The following is a 16,549-nucleotide window of genomic DNA, read 5'->3' on the forward strand; positions in this document are numbered from 1 at the left end:
AGACCTTTAACATTAAGGCACTCTCCTCTCGCAATCCCGGAGTGGAGATGCCTTTCCCGCCCACCTTCCTGGACTTGCAGCTGCTGCAGTATGGAGAATTTCATCCACTCCCGGAGCTACACGCTGCAAATATGCACCCTGACAAAATCGCACCTCCTCCTCCTCCTCGTTCTTATCCGTCCCGCCCGCCGAGCGCGTCCGATGATGTGACGGCTATTTGTTCCAGCGTCCGCTGCGGGTGATTGATCTGTCTGCGAATGTGTGTAATTAGTGTGTTTCAAGGGGATTAAGTATGTGACAGAGCTCTGCGTGCAAAATGGTGAACAAGCTTTTACCGCCCGTTCAGCTGAGAGCTAGGGGGTGCAACCCGGGGGCCCGTGGGTAATGTACAGAGTAGAAGGGGGTGCGCCAACTTATCAGGATTTTAAAGGGGGTGCGAGGCTTAAAAGGTTTGGAAAAGACTGCTCTAAAAGTGTCCAAAAGGTGTTTTTTGGCTTTTCTTGAGGGTAAGTTTAGGGTAGAGGGGGTGCACCAACTCTGTTGGAATGTTGAAGGGCATGAGTGGCTTAAAATGTTTGATATACTGCTGTAAAAGTGTCGAAAAGGCTTTTTTTTAGGGGGGGTGTGCATAGTAGCGAAGTAAGTTCTTTTTTTTTTTTTTCTTCTTCTTTCTTTTTTTAGAGGGTGCGCCAACTCTGTTAAGATGCTAAAAGGGGTGCATATCTTAAAAAGTTTCGGAAAGGCAGGAGTATCAAAAAGGCTTTAGTCTGACTCTTAGAATGAGTTTGGGGTAAAGGGGGTGTGTTTAATGGTAAAGACTGCTCTTAAAGTATTCAAAAGAATTTTTTTCGGGGAGGCGTATTACGATGTGAAAGTGGGCAAACAAGACTCAGAAGCTCACTGAAAATGACTTGTTTTTTTATTTAGTTCCATGAAGGCATTAAAAATGGCACTGGTGCATCCTCGACGACGCAAGCTGTATTGCCGCATATCGTGCAGACAGACTGCGCATTCCTGCGTTTGGAAGGTAACGGGCGACTTGCTTGTTCGCTCAGCACACGCACTGAACTGTGCAAGTGTAAAATCCAGTAACACACCTCACGGGAAATGCGAGCAAGGGGGTGGGGGTGGTATCGTTTTCAAAGCGCCGCCTCACGAGCCTTCGGGTGACGTCGGCGTTTTCTCACGCCGGGGCGGCGTCGGGAGGAAAAGTCTGGAGCGTCACGGTCCGTGTGCCGCGCTCACTTCATTAGCGTTTAAATAGTCTGCAGGGAGACCGCCTGCGATTGCCATCACACACACACTTTTACAAATGCGCACTATAAATCACCCCAGTCATCCCTGGTACAAACACACAAATCTTTCATACTTGCAAGTATTTTTGAGCCCACGTTTGTAAGCTGAGCTCAGCTCATTTGCAATACCAAAAACCAAGTCCAGAAAACAAACAGTCCTTGTAGGGGAACGCAACCCAAATTATTATTATTATTTTTTTTTTTTTTTGGAAAAATACATTGAATTTTCTACCACTAGTCTAAACTGTACTGTGCTTAATATCGCATTCGTGGAATAATGATTAAACGTGTTAATTCATCAGTTTGCATTTGTAACACAGGTTGATGTCATGATGGTTTGAACAAAATCTTAGCAAACCACGCGTAGTTATGCTAGTTATCACAGCATACATGACGCTCAAAACACAGGCACAGAGCACTTGACGTTAATTTCGGTCGACAGCAGAGGTTGATATTGCCAAACAGGGCGGCCCCCTGAGATGGATGAAAGTTATTCTTAATCCACGAATGTGATAATAATCATAATACTGTTTTTAGACTAGTGGAGGCACATACAATGTATTCTAACCACAAAAAAAAACATTTTATTTCATTCCCCTTAAAAAAAGAAAAAAAAAATGCTGGTGGTGGAAGGGGGGGGGGGGGGCACCAGAATCCACTCAGGTGTCGTTTGACAAGTCGTCACACTGTCACCGGCGGGTATTTCTGCTCACTGGCGACACTGGAGCCTCCAGCTTGAGGGGGAGGGCAAGGGGACTGGAGGGGTCTATACCCACCTTGGGTGGGGTCTATAAAAGTGGGGGACACCGGATGGGCGTAGCCGATGTACTGCGGATGCAGGAACTGTCCCTGGTGGGGCATGATCTGCGTGGCCTGCTGGCAGTTGAGAACGGAGAAGTTGGTGGGCATGTTGACGAAGACGCTGGCGTCGGGCGGGAGGCAGCAGGAGGCCTGCGCCCGGACCAGAGGAGCGGGCGGCTGGGGTCCCGGGCGGGCGTTGGCGGACGGGGCGGAGGAGCTGGACGACGCGGCCGTGCTGGATTGGCGCGACGACGAGCCCCTGGAGCCGGCGGCGCCGGACATCATGGGGATGGTCTCCAGGAGGCGGCCCCCTCCGCCGGAGCCGCCCGCCGCCATCTCCTGCTTGGGGCGCAGGCAGCGACAGCAGCACATGGCCACCACTGAGCCCACCAGGATGAAGGCCACGAAGACGGAGCCCACGATGAGGAAGGGAACATAGATGGGAACTGCGGAGGGAGACCGGGAGAGAACGCTATTAGATTTCACATTTCAAAAGAGTTGGCGCACCCACTTCTAGTTTTCACCTAATTTCATGTTTTTGACTAATAGTTATGTTTAAATGGTTTTTTTTGCCAATATTTGTGCATTTTTTCTGTCGGAGTAGGTGCACACAAACACAGCCTGAAAGAAAAAGCCCAAACAAATTTAAGTTAATGGCCAATATGAACTATAATGTACATTACGACACCAGACCGCCAACCCCCGGGAGTGCATGCACCAAAATTTGTGAATCCCACATCATTCGACTTCACATAAGAACCTCACAGGGCATTTAAACTCCCAAGTTACTTCCTGCCTGTCTAGACAGGTGAGTGCTGATTGGCTGAGACAGGGACACAAAAAGCGGGCCGGACCGGCCCCGTCGGGAGCGAAAGGTGCGCCGGGCATTTGCTTCCCAGGGAGCCTGAGACTCTCATTAGCACTTCTCGACTTTGTTTTGATCTTGTCTAATCCTTAGCGCCCTGCTGTGTCACCCGCACTCCACTCTGTGTGTGAACAACATGTTATTGGCTAGTTTGTCATGATGTATAGTAAAGAGGGGCGGGGGGGATAGCCACACACCCCCTTCAACATTCTGACAGTTGGCGCACCCCTTTTGTCCGCTGCAAATAGACCCACTAAGGTGGTTGTAATTGCGATGTGCAGATAGCTAGCTACACCTATATCCCGAAAACACGTTCCCTTCGGATAGTGCACTGGCGTGGCTACTTGAGAGCGCCTCGTTGTGGGGCATTGAGTGTGCGCCTTTACACAAAGACGAAAGAGCAAGCAGCAGGGGGAAAAAATGTTTTTTTAATTCAGGCTCAACAGCCAGCGCGTGGACCGGGGCTTTGGGCTAGCGTAGCCACTTTAGCCTCGTTGTCTTCCGTGAGTGCGTGCACATCACGGAGAGAAGGTAGGAGAACGAAGGGAGGAAAACAAGTTTTAGAACCCTTTAAAGCCATTTGGCACGCATCAAACCCACCCTTAAAAAATTAAAAACATTTTAAAAAAGCAAAACATTTCGGCTGCTTTCAGAGCAGCCTTTCGCGAGCTTCTTCAGCAACACGCCGTCTCCAACATTTTGACAGAGTTGGCGCACCCCCTTCTACTTAGCAAAAAAAAGCATTTTGGGTACTTTTAGAGGGGTCGTTCCCAAATTCTTTCGTCACTCACTCCCTTCAAACTCCCGACGGAGTGGGACACACCCTATCCACCGTAAACACCCCGAGAGAGAGGGGAAGAAAAAAACAAAACTTTTAGAGCAACTGTTCCCAAACTTTTTAAGCTACGCACCCTGTGCAACATCATGACAGAGTTGGCGCACCCCCCAGCTAGCCTGAACACAGCTTTTGTTCTGCATACTTGTAAAGCCGTCTTTCCCAAACTTATAATGAAGCATAAAGTCAAAACAAACCTTTTTTGATACTGTAATGTGTACCTAATTAAGTGGGCGGTGAGTATTAGTTATGTATATGCATGTGTGTGTGTGTGTGGGGGGGGGCGGCATTCTTGAGCCAGTTATTCCTGGCCGGACTTCGCAGCGCTTGGCTTTTGCTCCGAGAAAAGAAGGCATTCAGCATCGAATGATTTCATGAAAAATCAAAGACGCGAGCCCGTCTCGTCTGGCTGACTTTTATATTCAAAGGAGCAACTTTGCCAGCTTTTGCAAATTAGCCATCATGGCCGACGTCGTTTGTTTAAAAATGGAATTATCGTTACTACCGTATTTAATGTATGTAGTAGAGAGTAGTAGTTGTCTTTCATCTTCTATCACATACTTTAAAAAATATATTGATTTTTTTTTCCATTTGTATTTCTCTAATTGTAGATGTTCTTGTAATACGTTTGAGCATTATGCAAACGTAGCTTCGGTTCTGGCTAGGTTGTTGCCTAATGTTTTGACAGTCTTCACGGGATATTTTCACAGTTTCGCACAGATTTTTATTGGGATTCGCTTGAATTGCCTCATGACTGCGCTTTACTTTTCATGCGTTATCATTTCCAGTGCGCACTCCCAATGGCGGTCAAAACACAATAACCTCCATGTTACGTCACAAGCGACATGCTCGCGTTTTATGCCGGGTCGGCGGTTCTTTTCCATTCTGACGGCGCGTTACGGGGCGTAACTGTACGCCAAACGGGGACAGCAAGGTGACTAGCTCCGGTTTCCCTTTGTCTGCAGGCTCCTTTCTCTCAATGCTCATCCAAAGCAGTATTAGCACAGATTATAGCAGGAGAGGCTTCTGTCTTAAAAAGTAGGAGGGCATGCATGATGAAGGGGAGGAGGAGGAGGAGGAGGAGGTCCGGGAGGGCAGGTGACACCAAAGCCAGAAGTGAGGTGTCAAACTTCTAACATATCTCAGCCAACACCTGACTCCCAATAAACAGCTTCTCACAGGAACTATTTCTATAAGTCTGTTATGGCTACACATATCGGGGTAATGTCCCTCGGGCGTGCGCGGGGGGGGGGGGGGGGGGGGGGGCGTCACTCGCCTATTTTTCTGTACTTATATGGGCGTCAAGCGCCCTGCTTTTTCTTCCAATCCCATATGTGGCGTATCTGACCAATTGTATTCTTTATCAGGGTTTCATATTTGGATGTTTTTTTTTTTTTCTGATTTCCAAGTCCATTCGCTGAGTTAGCATGAACAGGGCGTCTCAAAAGTCACTATACACTTCCTGTTATCTATTTTGTTTCAGGTATCATTCGGATAGACGTTTAAGCCATCTGCATCTGAGGCTTTGCACTTTTTTTTTGTAGGCACATCATTCTTTTGCTCATGGCTCACCAATTGACATTGGAGCGGTTTTTTTCTATCCCCGACTGCAGTTTAGCGCCTAATTTGAGAAGCTTTGCTCCAATTTTTACTATTTTTGCAGAAGCAGCAGTAAGTCCTCCAACTTCAGGTTGTTGAGCATCATAATCTTCTTGTCTTGTCTAAGGTCCCTAGGAGGAACGCTTCATCATTCTCCGAAGTATCTGCACAATCGACTTTTTGTTGACTTGGGTTTCTATAAAAGTCGCACAGTCTGACCGTACGGTAGATCGATCCACATCCCCCGTGGGTGCGATGCCCCCGGAATTAAGTGTACTTGTTGAAACCTTTCACCGGCAAAGGAGCAACCAAGAGCCCTGTACAATTTGAAGTTTTCCCGTGACACCAGTTCCACAAATTGAAGCAAAATTGGGTGTACACGTCTATCGTAACAGAACGCACGAAAAAGTCTCAGGGTCCCATGCCCGAAATAGAACAGGAAGTGGCCTTTTGGGGCAAACTCCAGAGCTCGTACTTCGATGAACTCCGGCTAGGGAATTCGACCAAATGAGCCCCAATCGTATCGTAGCTTCTCAATTGCAAAGCTTTTTTTGCCTACGCCATTTAGCAACGTCAACGCCTGTTTGTTGCTACTTCGTGCTTTAACTAGATTAATAATTACAAGAATTACAGAATAAATGTAATAATCTTGCATCCAAACTCTTCTTAGTATGTGAGTATCGCGTCGCCTGATAACCTATCCGTCTGTGCACGTAAAGATAGGCCTCCTAATCTGTAAATCTGAATGATTTCGGGTCTACTAACCACCTACAGATGCCTGAACCATGAGGGAGACTTTCCACCTCGCTTTATGAGGTTAAAATTCACATCACAGCTGATAAACGTAGTCCGATAAAAGGCGCACTAAGTCTTAAAAAATGTGTACAACTGAGTTATACAAATGCATAGTTTGTACGTGCATTGTTTCGCAGCCCCTGCCCAACACCTGTCGCCGCTGTGGTGCGCTAACATTAAAACTCGCTGCTCGGATGCGTACCCTCGGGGGATTCTCTCATTGCTGAACGCCACGTTTGCCCTTGACGGAGAACATTAATAACGTCCTGCCTGTTAGTCATCAAAGCTGCTCGGTGTATTGCTTGCCTTGAGTGATTAATAGCCTGTGAGGCGTAGGAAAATGGATAAAATGCAACTGATCCTTTGTATGAGATGAGGAGAGAGGGGAAAAATGTAAGGTTGGCCGGGAGCCAGCGGATGAAATGTATACAGCGGTTCCTGCAATAAACACGAATGAGGGTCAGATAACAAGCTGGGCATCCAAAACACTCGCTCGTCTTCTTGTCTACTGCTGAATATTACCACTGCTTTTCTACATTGTCATGGAGGTGCGCAACATTCAACAAGCAATAACGGTCTGAGTTGGTAAAAAAAAACAAAATCAAAAACATTATTATTATTTTTTTTTAATTACATTTACTACCAGTTTTTTTTCGCGGTTGAACGACTACTAGGGCCGGTTATTGTTAAAAAGCTCATGATTCAATTTCAATTATTTCGGTTGTGATTCGATTCAATATTGATTTGAATGCTTTGATATCAATTAAGGGATTTTTGAATTTTTTTTCGAGCATGTGGTATTTTTGAGGATTAAACATCTGAACATAAACAAAAATGCACAACAATTGACCTATTTGAATTTAAAAGAGTGGAAGACCACATGGGGGGAAAAACAGCTAATGGTTAATGTTGACGCGGAGTACTAAAGTCATTGCTAAATACAATCTGTATAATAAGTGGTTATATGATACAAAATCTTATACCTTATATAGTATATAGAGCCTTTTGAGGGACCCAAGGATGCTTAGTTTCATATAAAATCGACATTATTATTGTTAATAGTCAATCTAGTTCATCATATAAATAATAATTAATTAGCTTGTATTAACTAAGCCTTACAGCACTTGCCAAACAATGCTAAATGTAGTAGTGGTAGAGAGTGAATCCCTGGACGGCACATGATGATCTTAAAAATTGGGGAGGGGGTATCAAAATGCAAGGTGATTTGAGAACGTGTGTATGTTTTAATGGGCAGAGCTGTCAGCGCCTTTCGACTGAGCAACTGTCCACGATCCGGTTCAAGTCCCGACTTGATTCCGGCAGCAGCCGACAAACGCTATTCTATTTTTAAAAGTGCACTTTAGGACCATTTGGGAGCCCCACGTAGCTGTTTTTTTGTTTTGTTTTTTTCTTCTCTAACCCCCGCCCCGTTCTGCTGTCCAGCTGTTGCTGCCAACCTGCAGGGAGCTGATGCTCTGCTCAACAAGGACATAGTGTATGCACCACAGAGCGCTTCATGGGAAGGAAACTGGGAGCGTGTAATCACACAAAATCCAATCTCAAGACCTCGTGAGAGTTATCCAGTACAATCTCAGTTCAAATGTTTCTCTATACTGCGAAGCTATTGGCTTGGTCAGCACGTATTACTCCTTCTGTTTGTCTTGGATTTCAGTTTAGTCTAGTATCCGAAAGTCTTTGTTTTAACGAATTTTATGGATGTTTGTATTGTAGAGGCGGTGCGTCACATTAGTCGGGATGTTGACGGGGGTGCGTGGCATAAAAAGGTTTGGGAAAGACTGGTATTTAACTCGTTCACTGCCAGCCTTCCCAGTTAACATGGATATTTGACTTCTAAAGCCGTCAATGGCAGTGAATGTGTTTAAGTATCCCGGGTGCATCAACTCCTTTCATGATGTTGAAGGGGGTGAGTGGCTGGAAAAGGTTTGGGCGAGACTGCTCTAAAAGCATACAAAAGACTTAGTTTTCCCCTTTTTTGGGGGGGGGGGGAATTTGTACATGCCATAGGGGTTGCGCCAACTCTGCTGGGATGTCGAAGGGGTGCGCGACTTTAACATTTTAGGGAAGACTGACCTGAAATACCTTAAAGGCTTTGTTTTTACGTTTTTTGAAAGGTGTCTATGTGCGATAAAGGGTGCGCCAAGTGTGGATGTTGAAGGGGACACGTGGCTAAAATCGTTTGTCAAATGCTGTTGCTAAAAGCGTCCAAAATGTGCACCAGGGAATGGATAGGAAGTGCACCAACTCTGTTGGAACGGTGAAGAGGGTGCGTGGTGGTGGGTGCTCTAATTGTACCCAAAAGGCTTTGTTTTGACATTTTGGAGGCGCAAAGTAAAATTATAATCCCATAACTCATTGCTTCCTAATGCCAGTGTAAGTACCAGTAATGTTTTATGGAATACATTTTGCAAGTAACTTTTTTTCAGCAGCGTGTTCATTGACGTCCTCCCCCGTGACGAATAAAGACGCGAGTGCATACGCCGGTACCTGCGCCGGAGTCCTTAGTCTCCTTGCCCTCGTTCCCTGGTTCCAGGGCCCGCCTGTCGTTGTCGCAGTTGCCCTGGTCCAGCCGCGCGTCCATGCTGGAGCAGCAGTAGCGCAGCTCGCACTTCCCGCAGCAAATGATGGCGTCCAGGCCGTCTATCTTCTCCGGGCACTGGAAGCCTTCCTTCCACGCTCCCTGGGCGTCGTGCCATCCGTGACAGTACTCCCCGCTGGCCTGCACGTCCATGGCGACCAGGAGTAGGGTCACGACCACGGCGGCCGGGAGTCCTCCGGCCCACATCCCGCAGGCGAGAGAAAGAAAGTCCCCCTACTATGCGGGGAGCTGTGGGACTCGGGAAAATGCGTGATGCACAACTTGGGCGCTGGCATTTGTTGGACAATCGCCGTGCGTAATTGCGTCTCCAAAAATGACTCCACGCGATTTCCCCCCACGTGTTCGAGATCAACTGTGGTCTCCGGCGGCGTTTTTTCTGAAATGACGCTTTAAATCCAGCCTGGGGGCAAAGTAGAAGTCTGCAATGTAGACTCCGACTGAAGTCCTTGTGTCCTTGGGGTCTTGTGTGCGGCTGTTCCAAACGCGAGTGGCGCGCCGCGCATATTGCTGAGGCGTCCCCGGACGAGAACAGCGCGCAAGTGAAGTCCAGGCCCCTCGGTGGTCGTTCCTCGCCGATGCGCGCAGGACGTCCTACTTTGCGTCACCAGAGGGGCGTGGAGAAAGTTTTGACGTGACAGCTGGCCAGGTAAAACAGCACCAGTCAACGCGCCCAATAAAAGCGCCTATCGTTGTGTTGTTAAGAAAGGAAATTGTGAAAATAGTCAATAAAATAATAATAATGTCTGCATTCGTTACTTGTGTCACTTTTTTTTTTATTATTATTATTTTTATTTTTTTTTACGAAGTAACTGTTGGCCCTCATGTCAGGAAAGTTTCATTCTAATTGAAACATTGCCATCTAGTGCACGAATGTCATCATTTCACGTCGAATCACGATTGGGATCGTCCCACTGTTTTAAAATGGCATTTTCACGATTAAATGTGGACCAGAAGGTCCGCTGACAGCGTAATGGTATTAGTGTGAAACTAGTATGAGTCCATTTACAGTCATTTAGAGTTCATGTATGGAAAGGTACTACATTTCCCATCTTGCTCTTGGCGTCGGAAGGCGTCCGTGGCAACAAGTACAGGAACTCAGACAGCGAAAACACACTTTTAGCGAGCATTTTGACTCGCTCCCCATTCCAATATTCTTTTTGAACATGTGTTATTCATAAAAGTAACGTGCCCCTAAAGTTACGAACGTTCACATGCTTCCGTGTGGCTAGTACTACATGTCCCATCGTGCTTTTCGCGTACGTGACGACAAGCACAGGGAAGTGGCGCGGGACGCTTGAAAAACCGTCACGCAAACTACGGAAGGCAAATTTGAAGCTCGCAACTCGACCAGCGTTTTGAGACGTCTTTAAGTTTTAAAAAAAATAAGCCGTCAGTGTGGAACAAACACTGTGGTTGTTTTACGTTTCGAAGTAAGCGCTAACTTCAGATGTTAGCTAGCTCGCCGTGAACGTGGCTAGTGGGGAACGCTATCCAGCGACTTTGCCAACTCGTTGACATAAGATTTATTTATTCCATTTATTTTCGTACAAACCAACTCTGCAAACATGTCATTTGCTAGAGGAGGGTGTCGACCGCAACACGGCAAGGGTATGAAAAAGCCCCTTCGTCCCAAGAAGACAGCTGCACCTCCCAAAAAAGAGTGGGTGGTGAGTACGTGCTAAATGATTCAACAACAACGCTTTGAGTTATTAATGAGAGCGGTCCTCGATTTGCGACGGAGTTACGTTCATACGGCGGTGACGTAACCTGATTGTGTACGTAAGTCGGAATGCTGCCTTGTCTGTCGCTAACATAGTTTTAGATATTTGGATAATTAGACACAAGTAGATATTACAGTGAATTTATGTATTAAGACTGAGGCCATAAATATAAAACAAATGTCGTATGTCTACCGTCGTACAGAGGACGCCGTGCATTGACAATTTTTTTAAATGTAGGTGACTTCGTGTTGTCGCAGCTTGCTTTGTTCCTTATTTGACACCCTGATAATGTTGTGGTTTCAGAGCACCATCAGTGACCTGTCCGTGCACAAGCTGACCCCCGCAGAGCTGGTAAAGCTGGTTTCGCGAGCTTTAAATGATGTATTTTCAACTGTCTTCAAGTATAAAGTCCTCCGATAGAGATTTCTATTCCCGGTGTGTCCTCAGAATCATCGGCACGAGAGCCGCAAGTCGCACAACAAGGCCGCCGCTCAGTGCGAGCTCCGAGAGAAAGCCCTGAAAGCTCGCCTCAGGCAGGCTGGAAGTAGTCCTCTGGATAAGGCCACTCAAGCAATCATGAGAGAGGTGTGATGATATTTTTATCTAATATATATAATTTTTTATATCACAGTGTATTGAATTTGTTTGCAGGTGTTCTCTGACAAGCTGCTGCTGCAGGATGTGCTGGCTCGCTCCGACAGAGCCATGGCCGTGGTCAACGACCTGTTGGGAGACCCACCACGCAGGCATACTGGTAGAATTTTTAACATGCCGCACTACCCAAACATTGATCTGAATAGTCAAGTATGTTTTTGGATCTCTTGCTCGTGTACACAATGTGTCTCTGTGTAATTCCACAGGACATCCCACTGTGACGGTGGCCCCAAACTCGGACTCTACTTTTTTCCAGAGATCCATTGAGCTGTCATCCCTCAGCGACTCCATGTTGGATCAACAGGTGTGCGCGCAGGTGTCCAGTGAATGTTCATTGAACACACACACACACACACACACACACACACACACACTCGCTCACTCACATATGCTCTCTCAAGATCCCAGCCAAAATTGTTTATAAGTCAAAACGTTGTGGCTGGTGTTTATGCACTAATGTTTAAAAGTATATGCTATTATAATTTTTTTTGTCATAGCCTTGCATGCCATAACTAATAATACAGCAATACTGTAGGTTGTTGAAAATATGTTTACATAATATATACTATTATTTAAAGTGTATAGGATTTTACATTTTAAATATGTAATATATTGTTATTGGCAGTTTCAGAATTGTTTATTGTAGCTTTTTTTTGCACTTACAAGTTATATTTAAAAAAAATAAAATGACAACAAAAATTCATAACTTGTCAGGCGCTCACTGATCCAGAGGAGGAAGACTACTACTACAGTGATGAAGAGCCCGCAGAGAGAAGGCTATTCCAGAGGTAGTCACATCTCAATTGAATCTAAACGGATAAATAAAGACAAGCACATTAACATACCTCTTTGTATTGTATTTGTTTTTGCAGGAGAATAAAGTTGAACAATAAGATAGGAGTGATTCAGCGCCAAAGGGTCCATCATGGTGTCGCTGAGCGCAGATGGACGAGTCCTCTATCTCCCCGCACACCGGCCAGGGCACCAGCCCACACCGGTAAGCTTGATTTTTATTTTCTTTTTAAATTGCATTTAAATGCCCACATGTAAACTCCTCCCGGTTTTGTCCTTAGCTCTCAATGCCACAGCGATTGTCCAGCGTGTACGGTCCAGACACAACCACACGGAGGAAGCCGTTGAGGAGCCTTCCTTCATGGTCTCGGAAGTCCTCAACGCTCATCTTTCTCCCAGGCAGTCAGGTAATCAAAGAATACATACCCTATTGTAACGTTATATTAGACTCACAAAGTTGGGGCTACAAAAAATAGCGCTGTGTTTTTAAAATGGTGTTGTCGTACAGGTAGTTGTCGCTCCGCCAGGACCAGGAAGCGCGCATGCAAGACCGCCGAGTTGAATGGCTCCCCCGTGGCCTCCCTCACTCGGGAGCAGTCCGGCCTGGGCCTGCTGCAGACCATGCTGGCCCAAGTGGAGCTCGACTTGGATTCTATGAGTCCGCAAACGTCGACGCAGAGTCGGCAACGCCCGGCACAAGGCCTCACTGGCTTCTCCGTGGCTTTGGTCTCCACACTGGCGCGCCTGGTACACCTCCTCAAAAATGTACTGTCCAAAAACAAGGCCTCCCTGAACATCATTCACATTTCTGGGCGATGAATCAAGGCTGTCTGTGTTTCGTAGCGCGAACATGACTCTGAGATTGCGGCCGAGGAAAGACGCAAGCTCGAGGAGAAGCTGAGAGAGCAACGAGATCTGATTGACGCTCTCACTGCAGAGGCCATGACCTTGAGAGAGGAGACCTCCTGCCTGCAGGTAAGTCATTTATCAGCCGGCATTAAGGGAAACATATTTTTTCAGAGAACATTTCGGAGAAGAACAAATTCTTCTGGCGGAGGGTGAAGGGGGCTGGCCAAGATTTCCTGTGCATTTTCCGCGACTCGCCCCTCAGAAATTACGGCAATTATTTTCATTTAATTATGTAAATTAGCCCACACTGTTACCTAAAAGTGAAGCGTAAGTGCATAAGGGCGCATTCATTTCTTCATTTGCAGAAAAAGGTAGATAACTAAAGATTTACTTCAGACACACAGGTATTTGGATACAAACAAAAAGTAAATATTCCATATATGTCCCTTTAATGCACACGAGTCATCTTTCTGGTCTCTTGTTTATTTATTTGTCCGCAGGAAGAGTTGCAGCAGCGGACAGCTGAGCTGGATAGGAAGTTGAACTCGGTGGTGTCGGCAATGGCGACGCACCTCGGCCAACTGCAAGGCTCTGATGTCATAGCTACAGGTTTGAAATGTGTATTGTATGCAAATTTGTATATTAGTAAATTACATGTGACGTAACATCGCGGTGTGGTGCCTCAAATAAAAAAATGTTCATTTCGGCAGCGGAGTTGCTGTGACGTCAGACGTCATCCAATAGGAGAGGGATTGGCGGAATGTTTTCATAATGCTTACAGTGAAAGTTTTTTTGGCGAACATGTACAGTAAACGGCATGGAGAAAAATGGAACAAGTAAAACTAAATTTGGGTTCCCAGTGTCCCAAGCTTTGGGACACAAGTGGAATGACATATTTCACGTACAAACAAGTGGGAAAAGCCTCCAGGCTACTTCCTGGTATGCCGCAAATAAACCACTTCCAAATATGGGCAAGCTTGCGCCATCGTCCCTGCGCTCTGCCCCGCAGTGAATACCAAGAAAACCAAGTACCGTGTGAAAAGTCCTTTAACGACTCAATAAACATTACCTTTGCACATTTCTAGAAAAAGGATTCATACTTTATATCCAATAGTTCAATTTCTTTTCAAGTATAGGCATATGAGATACTTTAGTAGTCATATTTGGTGAATGAGAGATCCTACATTTGATCAGTGGCCTTAAAAACAGTCTTCTATTCGGCCTCCTCAATTCCCTTCAACACAGGATTAATCAACAAACAATTCCACACAATTGACAGAAGTCATATTGGTCAGTTCATCGATTATTATGCCACTTCCTTGTTACATCCACCAGCCACAACAGTTCCACATTTGAATGCATTCCACTACAAGAGAGAGGAAAATTTGGCCTTTACAAAGACAGAAATGCTCAGTTTAGAATTGTCCTGTGGGTTGTCTACTAGTTCTATATTTTCTTTCTGTACAGTTCAGCAGCCCGTTGCCGAGCGACCACCAGTTTCTGTATCTCCTGCCATCCGGCTCTCCTCACCTGGTCAGGGAGATGCCTGGCAGGCAATTCCTGGTAACCTCATTCATTTGTGTACTACTATTACCGTCTACTACTTAGTCCACTTAAAAAAACAAAACAAAAATACACATCTTTCCTCAGAGCCATATCTGGGGGCTTGCAACAAGCTCAGAGCCCACAGCTCGACGTCCAATCTCGCCAGCCTCCCCGTCACGTCGCGACTCTCTCCCGAGGCCTTGGCGACCGAGATCGCTGAGCTCTGCCGAGTCAGAGACGTGATCAGTGCCCAGCTTATCCGAGCTCGGAGCGTCGGGGGGTCGCCCAGCAGCGTGGAGCAGAAGTGCTCGGGATCCGGCGGCACAGGCAGAGTGACACCTGACAAAACGCCATGGCCTACAAGCACTGCCAAACTTGGTCAACATGTCGATCGACCGAATCATCAGGTGAGCTACAAAATGACACTTTGATCATTTGTTGCATCGAGGACTTAATAAAACGACCCCTTACATGAAAACTACTCCCCACCCCTTAACCAAAACTAAAAAAGTCTCGTTTTTGTTGTAGGGGACTCCTACTAACAACAGCGTAAATATTGTACAGCAGCGCCTCCTGGAGCTCAACAGGCAAAGTGCAGCAGCTAGGGGGCGGCTGCTGGATCTCATCGAGCAGCAGAAGCAGACCGTTACCGCCAGAGTGTCCCCGTCCGGCTCCCCTGTGCCCCCCTCGGCCTTCAGTCCGCAACCATCAGGTAGACTGTTCAGTATTCCTGCCATGTGTTTGTTTTAATAGCGTACGCTGTAAATGACGGCTGTGTTGCCACCAAGGTGCGAGTGGAAGCGCTGACGGATCCCTCCTAATGCCGACAGAGGACAGACGGTGAGCTGGATACACACAATAGAAATAAACGACAGCACTCACGCAGCTATTAATCAAGATTAAAGGGGGCATATAATAAAAAGTTGACTTTTTAATGACTTGTACACTAATAGTTGGGTCTCTGGACTGCCTGCTCACCCAGCTCAAGTGTGAATTTACACACTCACATAAATTTTATCTGGCTATTTCTGGAAATTAGTAACACAAGTTTCATAAGGCTTAACAAATGTAAAGTATACTGTATTTTTTTATCCTTGGAGTATTCTGACGAAAAAAAGTGAACTATTTGAATTAGTGGGGGGGAAATGCATGATGCCTAGTAAACAGGATCATCTCAGAGATTGAAAACTAAGACGAAGGAGCTCAGTCCTCAATATTCGTAATTGATATTTTGGAGTTTCTAAATTTGCTTAATCCTTGCGTTATAGATCAGGTGGTTTGCAAGTGCATTCTCGGCATTATGAAGAGGCACAAAGGGATGGAAGCACACAGGTACACACACACACACACACGTATAAAAGCAATGGATGTCACTCGTGTGCTTAATTGTTGCCTATAAAGATGTCGTTGTCCTTCCACAGCAAACGGACAACGGACGACGAGTACAGGAGGGCTGGTTTGCACGTTCCGCTCATGTTCGATGACGAGAAGACTTTTTTTTTTTCGTAATTACATTGTTTTAAATATTAACTATTACAGTGTCATTTCTAGGGTTAGACACAATGATAGTTCTGCTTTTATCACCATTAGCTCCACTTTCAACAAATAAATCATTGTTGTATTGTATTGATGATTGAGGAAAAGGTTTCTTACTTTAATTTGGTCACTTTTTGCAGTATGCTTCAATGCTGATCCCATGACAACTGATAGGATTGACCACTGAAGATTTCCATCTCAAGCGTGTGTGCAGGGAGGCAGAAGGTGATGTAGTGCAGTACAAAGTCAGTAGGTGGCGTCACTCTTAAAAAACTATCAGCAAGTGTAGGACTGAATCTGTTTGGGGGGGGGACATTTGTCCCCCTGTTAAATTTGTAGTTTCCGATTGTTATGGTTGTTTTTTTTATTATTGGCATAGACATATAATTGGAAAAAAATATACATATAAGGTACACCAGGGTGTGAGATGGATGGATTATCTCAGCAAAGGAGAAATGCTCACTAACAGATTGGTGTACAATATTTGCAAGGAATGGCCTTTTGTGTATATAGATAAAGTCTTAGATCTTTGTTTATTTTAAATGCGTGTGTAAAATTGTTTATTTTTTATTTGAATGAAAACATAATTCTATTTTTTATGATGAATGAATTAATTTAATTATACATTATTAAATGTATTTCTAA

At 45.6% G+C, this 16,549-nt stretch overlaps 2 protein-coding genes across 6 annotated transcripts; one reads left to right on the forward strand and one right to left on the reverse strand.

Moving 5' to 3' along the window:
• Positions 1 to 897: 897 nt before the first annotated feature.
• On the reverse strand, positions 898 to 9,525 carry LOC133470574 (protein shisa-2). Its single transcript, XM_061759085.1, has 2 exons — positions 8,696 to 9,525; positions 898 to 2,542 (listed from the first exon to the last, which is right to left on the reverse strand). The coding sequence occupies exons 1-2, from the start codon at positions 8,991 to 8,993 to the stop codon at positions 1,977 to 1,979; spliced, it is 864 nt and encodes a 287-aa protein (XP_061615069.1). The 5' UTR covers positions 8,994 to 9,525; the 3' UTR covers positions 898 to 1,976.
• A 472-nt stretch (positions 9,526 to 9,997) lies between these two features.
• Positions 9,998 to 15,994, forward strand: spice1 (spindle and centriole associated protein 1). Of its 5 annotated transcripts, XM_061758388.1 has the most exons (18): positions 10,014 to 10,237; positions 10,387 to 10,474; positions 10,832 to 10,879; positions 10,976 to 11,113; positions 11,180 to 11,282; positions 11,389 to 11,486; positions 11,897 to 11,970; positions 12,055 to 12,179; positions 12,256 to 12,381; positions 12,483 to 12,739; positions 12,818 to 12,949; positions 13,324 to 13,432; positions 14,291 to 14,386; positions 14,474 to 14,775; positions 14,897 to 15,080; positions 15,157 to 15,208; positions 15,637 to 15,700; positions 15,790 to 15,994. In XM_061758388.1, the coding sequence occupies exons 2-18, from the start codon at positions 10,418 to 10,420 to the stop codon at positions 15,850 to 15,852; spliced, it is 2,028 nt and encodes a 675-aa protein (XP_061614372.1). In that variant the 5' UTR covers positions 10,014 to 10,237; positions 10,387 to 10,417; the 3' UTR covers positions 15,853 to 15,994. The 5 variants fall into 5 exon arrangements, with proteins under 5 accessions (XP_061614370.1, XP_061614369.1, XP_061614368.1 ...); XM_061758386.1 differs by having other exon boundaries at positions 9,998 to 10,474; positions 14,936 to 15,080; XM_061758385.1 differs by having other exon boundaries at positions 10,003 to 10,474; positions 14,933 to 15,080.
• The last annotated feature ends 555 nt before the right edge of the window (positions 15,995 to 16,549 follow it).

The sequence above is a fragment of the Phyllopteryx taeniolatus genome, chromosome 20 (assembly GCF_024500385.1).
Source record: "Phyllopteryx taeniolatus isolate TA_2022b chromosome 20, UOR_Ptae_1.2, whole genome shotgun sequence".
Classification (NCBI taxonomy): domain Eukaryota; kingdom Metazoa; phylum Chordata; class Actinopteri; order Syngnathiformes; family Syngnathidae; genus Phyllopteryx; species Phyllopteryx taeniolatus.

Coding starts and splice junctions, on each gene's coding strand:
- LOC133470574 (XM_061759085.1), bottom strand. CDS start 8,993: ATGTGGGCCGGAGGACTCCCGGCCGCCGTGGTCGTGACCCTACTCCTG. Junction 2,543..8,695: donor GACTAAGGACTCCGGCGCAG/GTACCGGCGTAT, acceptor CTCCCTCCGCAG/TTCCCATCTATGTTCCCTTC.
- spice1 (XM_061758383.1), top strand. CDS start 10,373: ATGTCATTTGCTAGAGGAGGGTGTCGACCGCAACACGGCAAGGGTATG. Junction 12,382..12,482: donor TCTTTCTCCCAGGCAGTCAG/GTAATCAAAGAA, acceptor GTTGTCGTACAG/GTAGTTGTCGCTCCGCCAGG. Junction 12,740..12,817: donor TGGTACACCTCCTCAAAAAT/GTACTGTCCAAA, acceptor TGTGTTTCGTAG/CGCGAACATGACTCTGAGAT.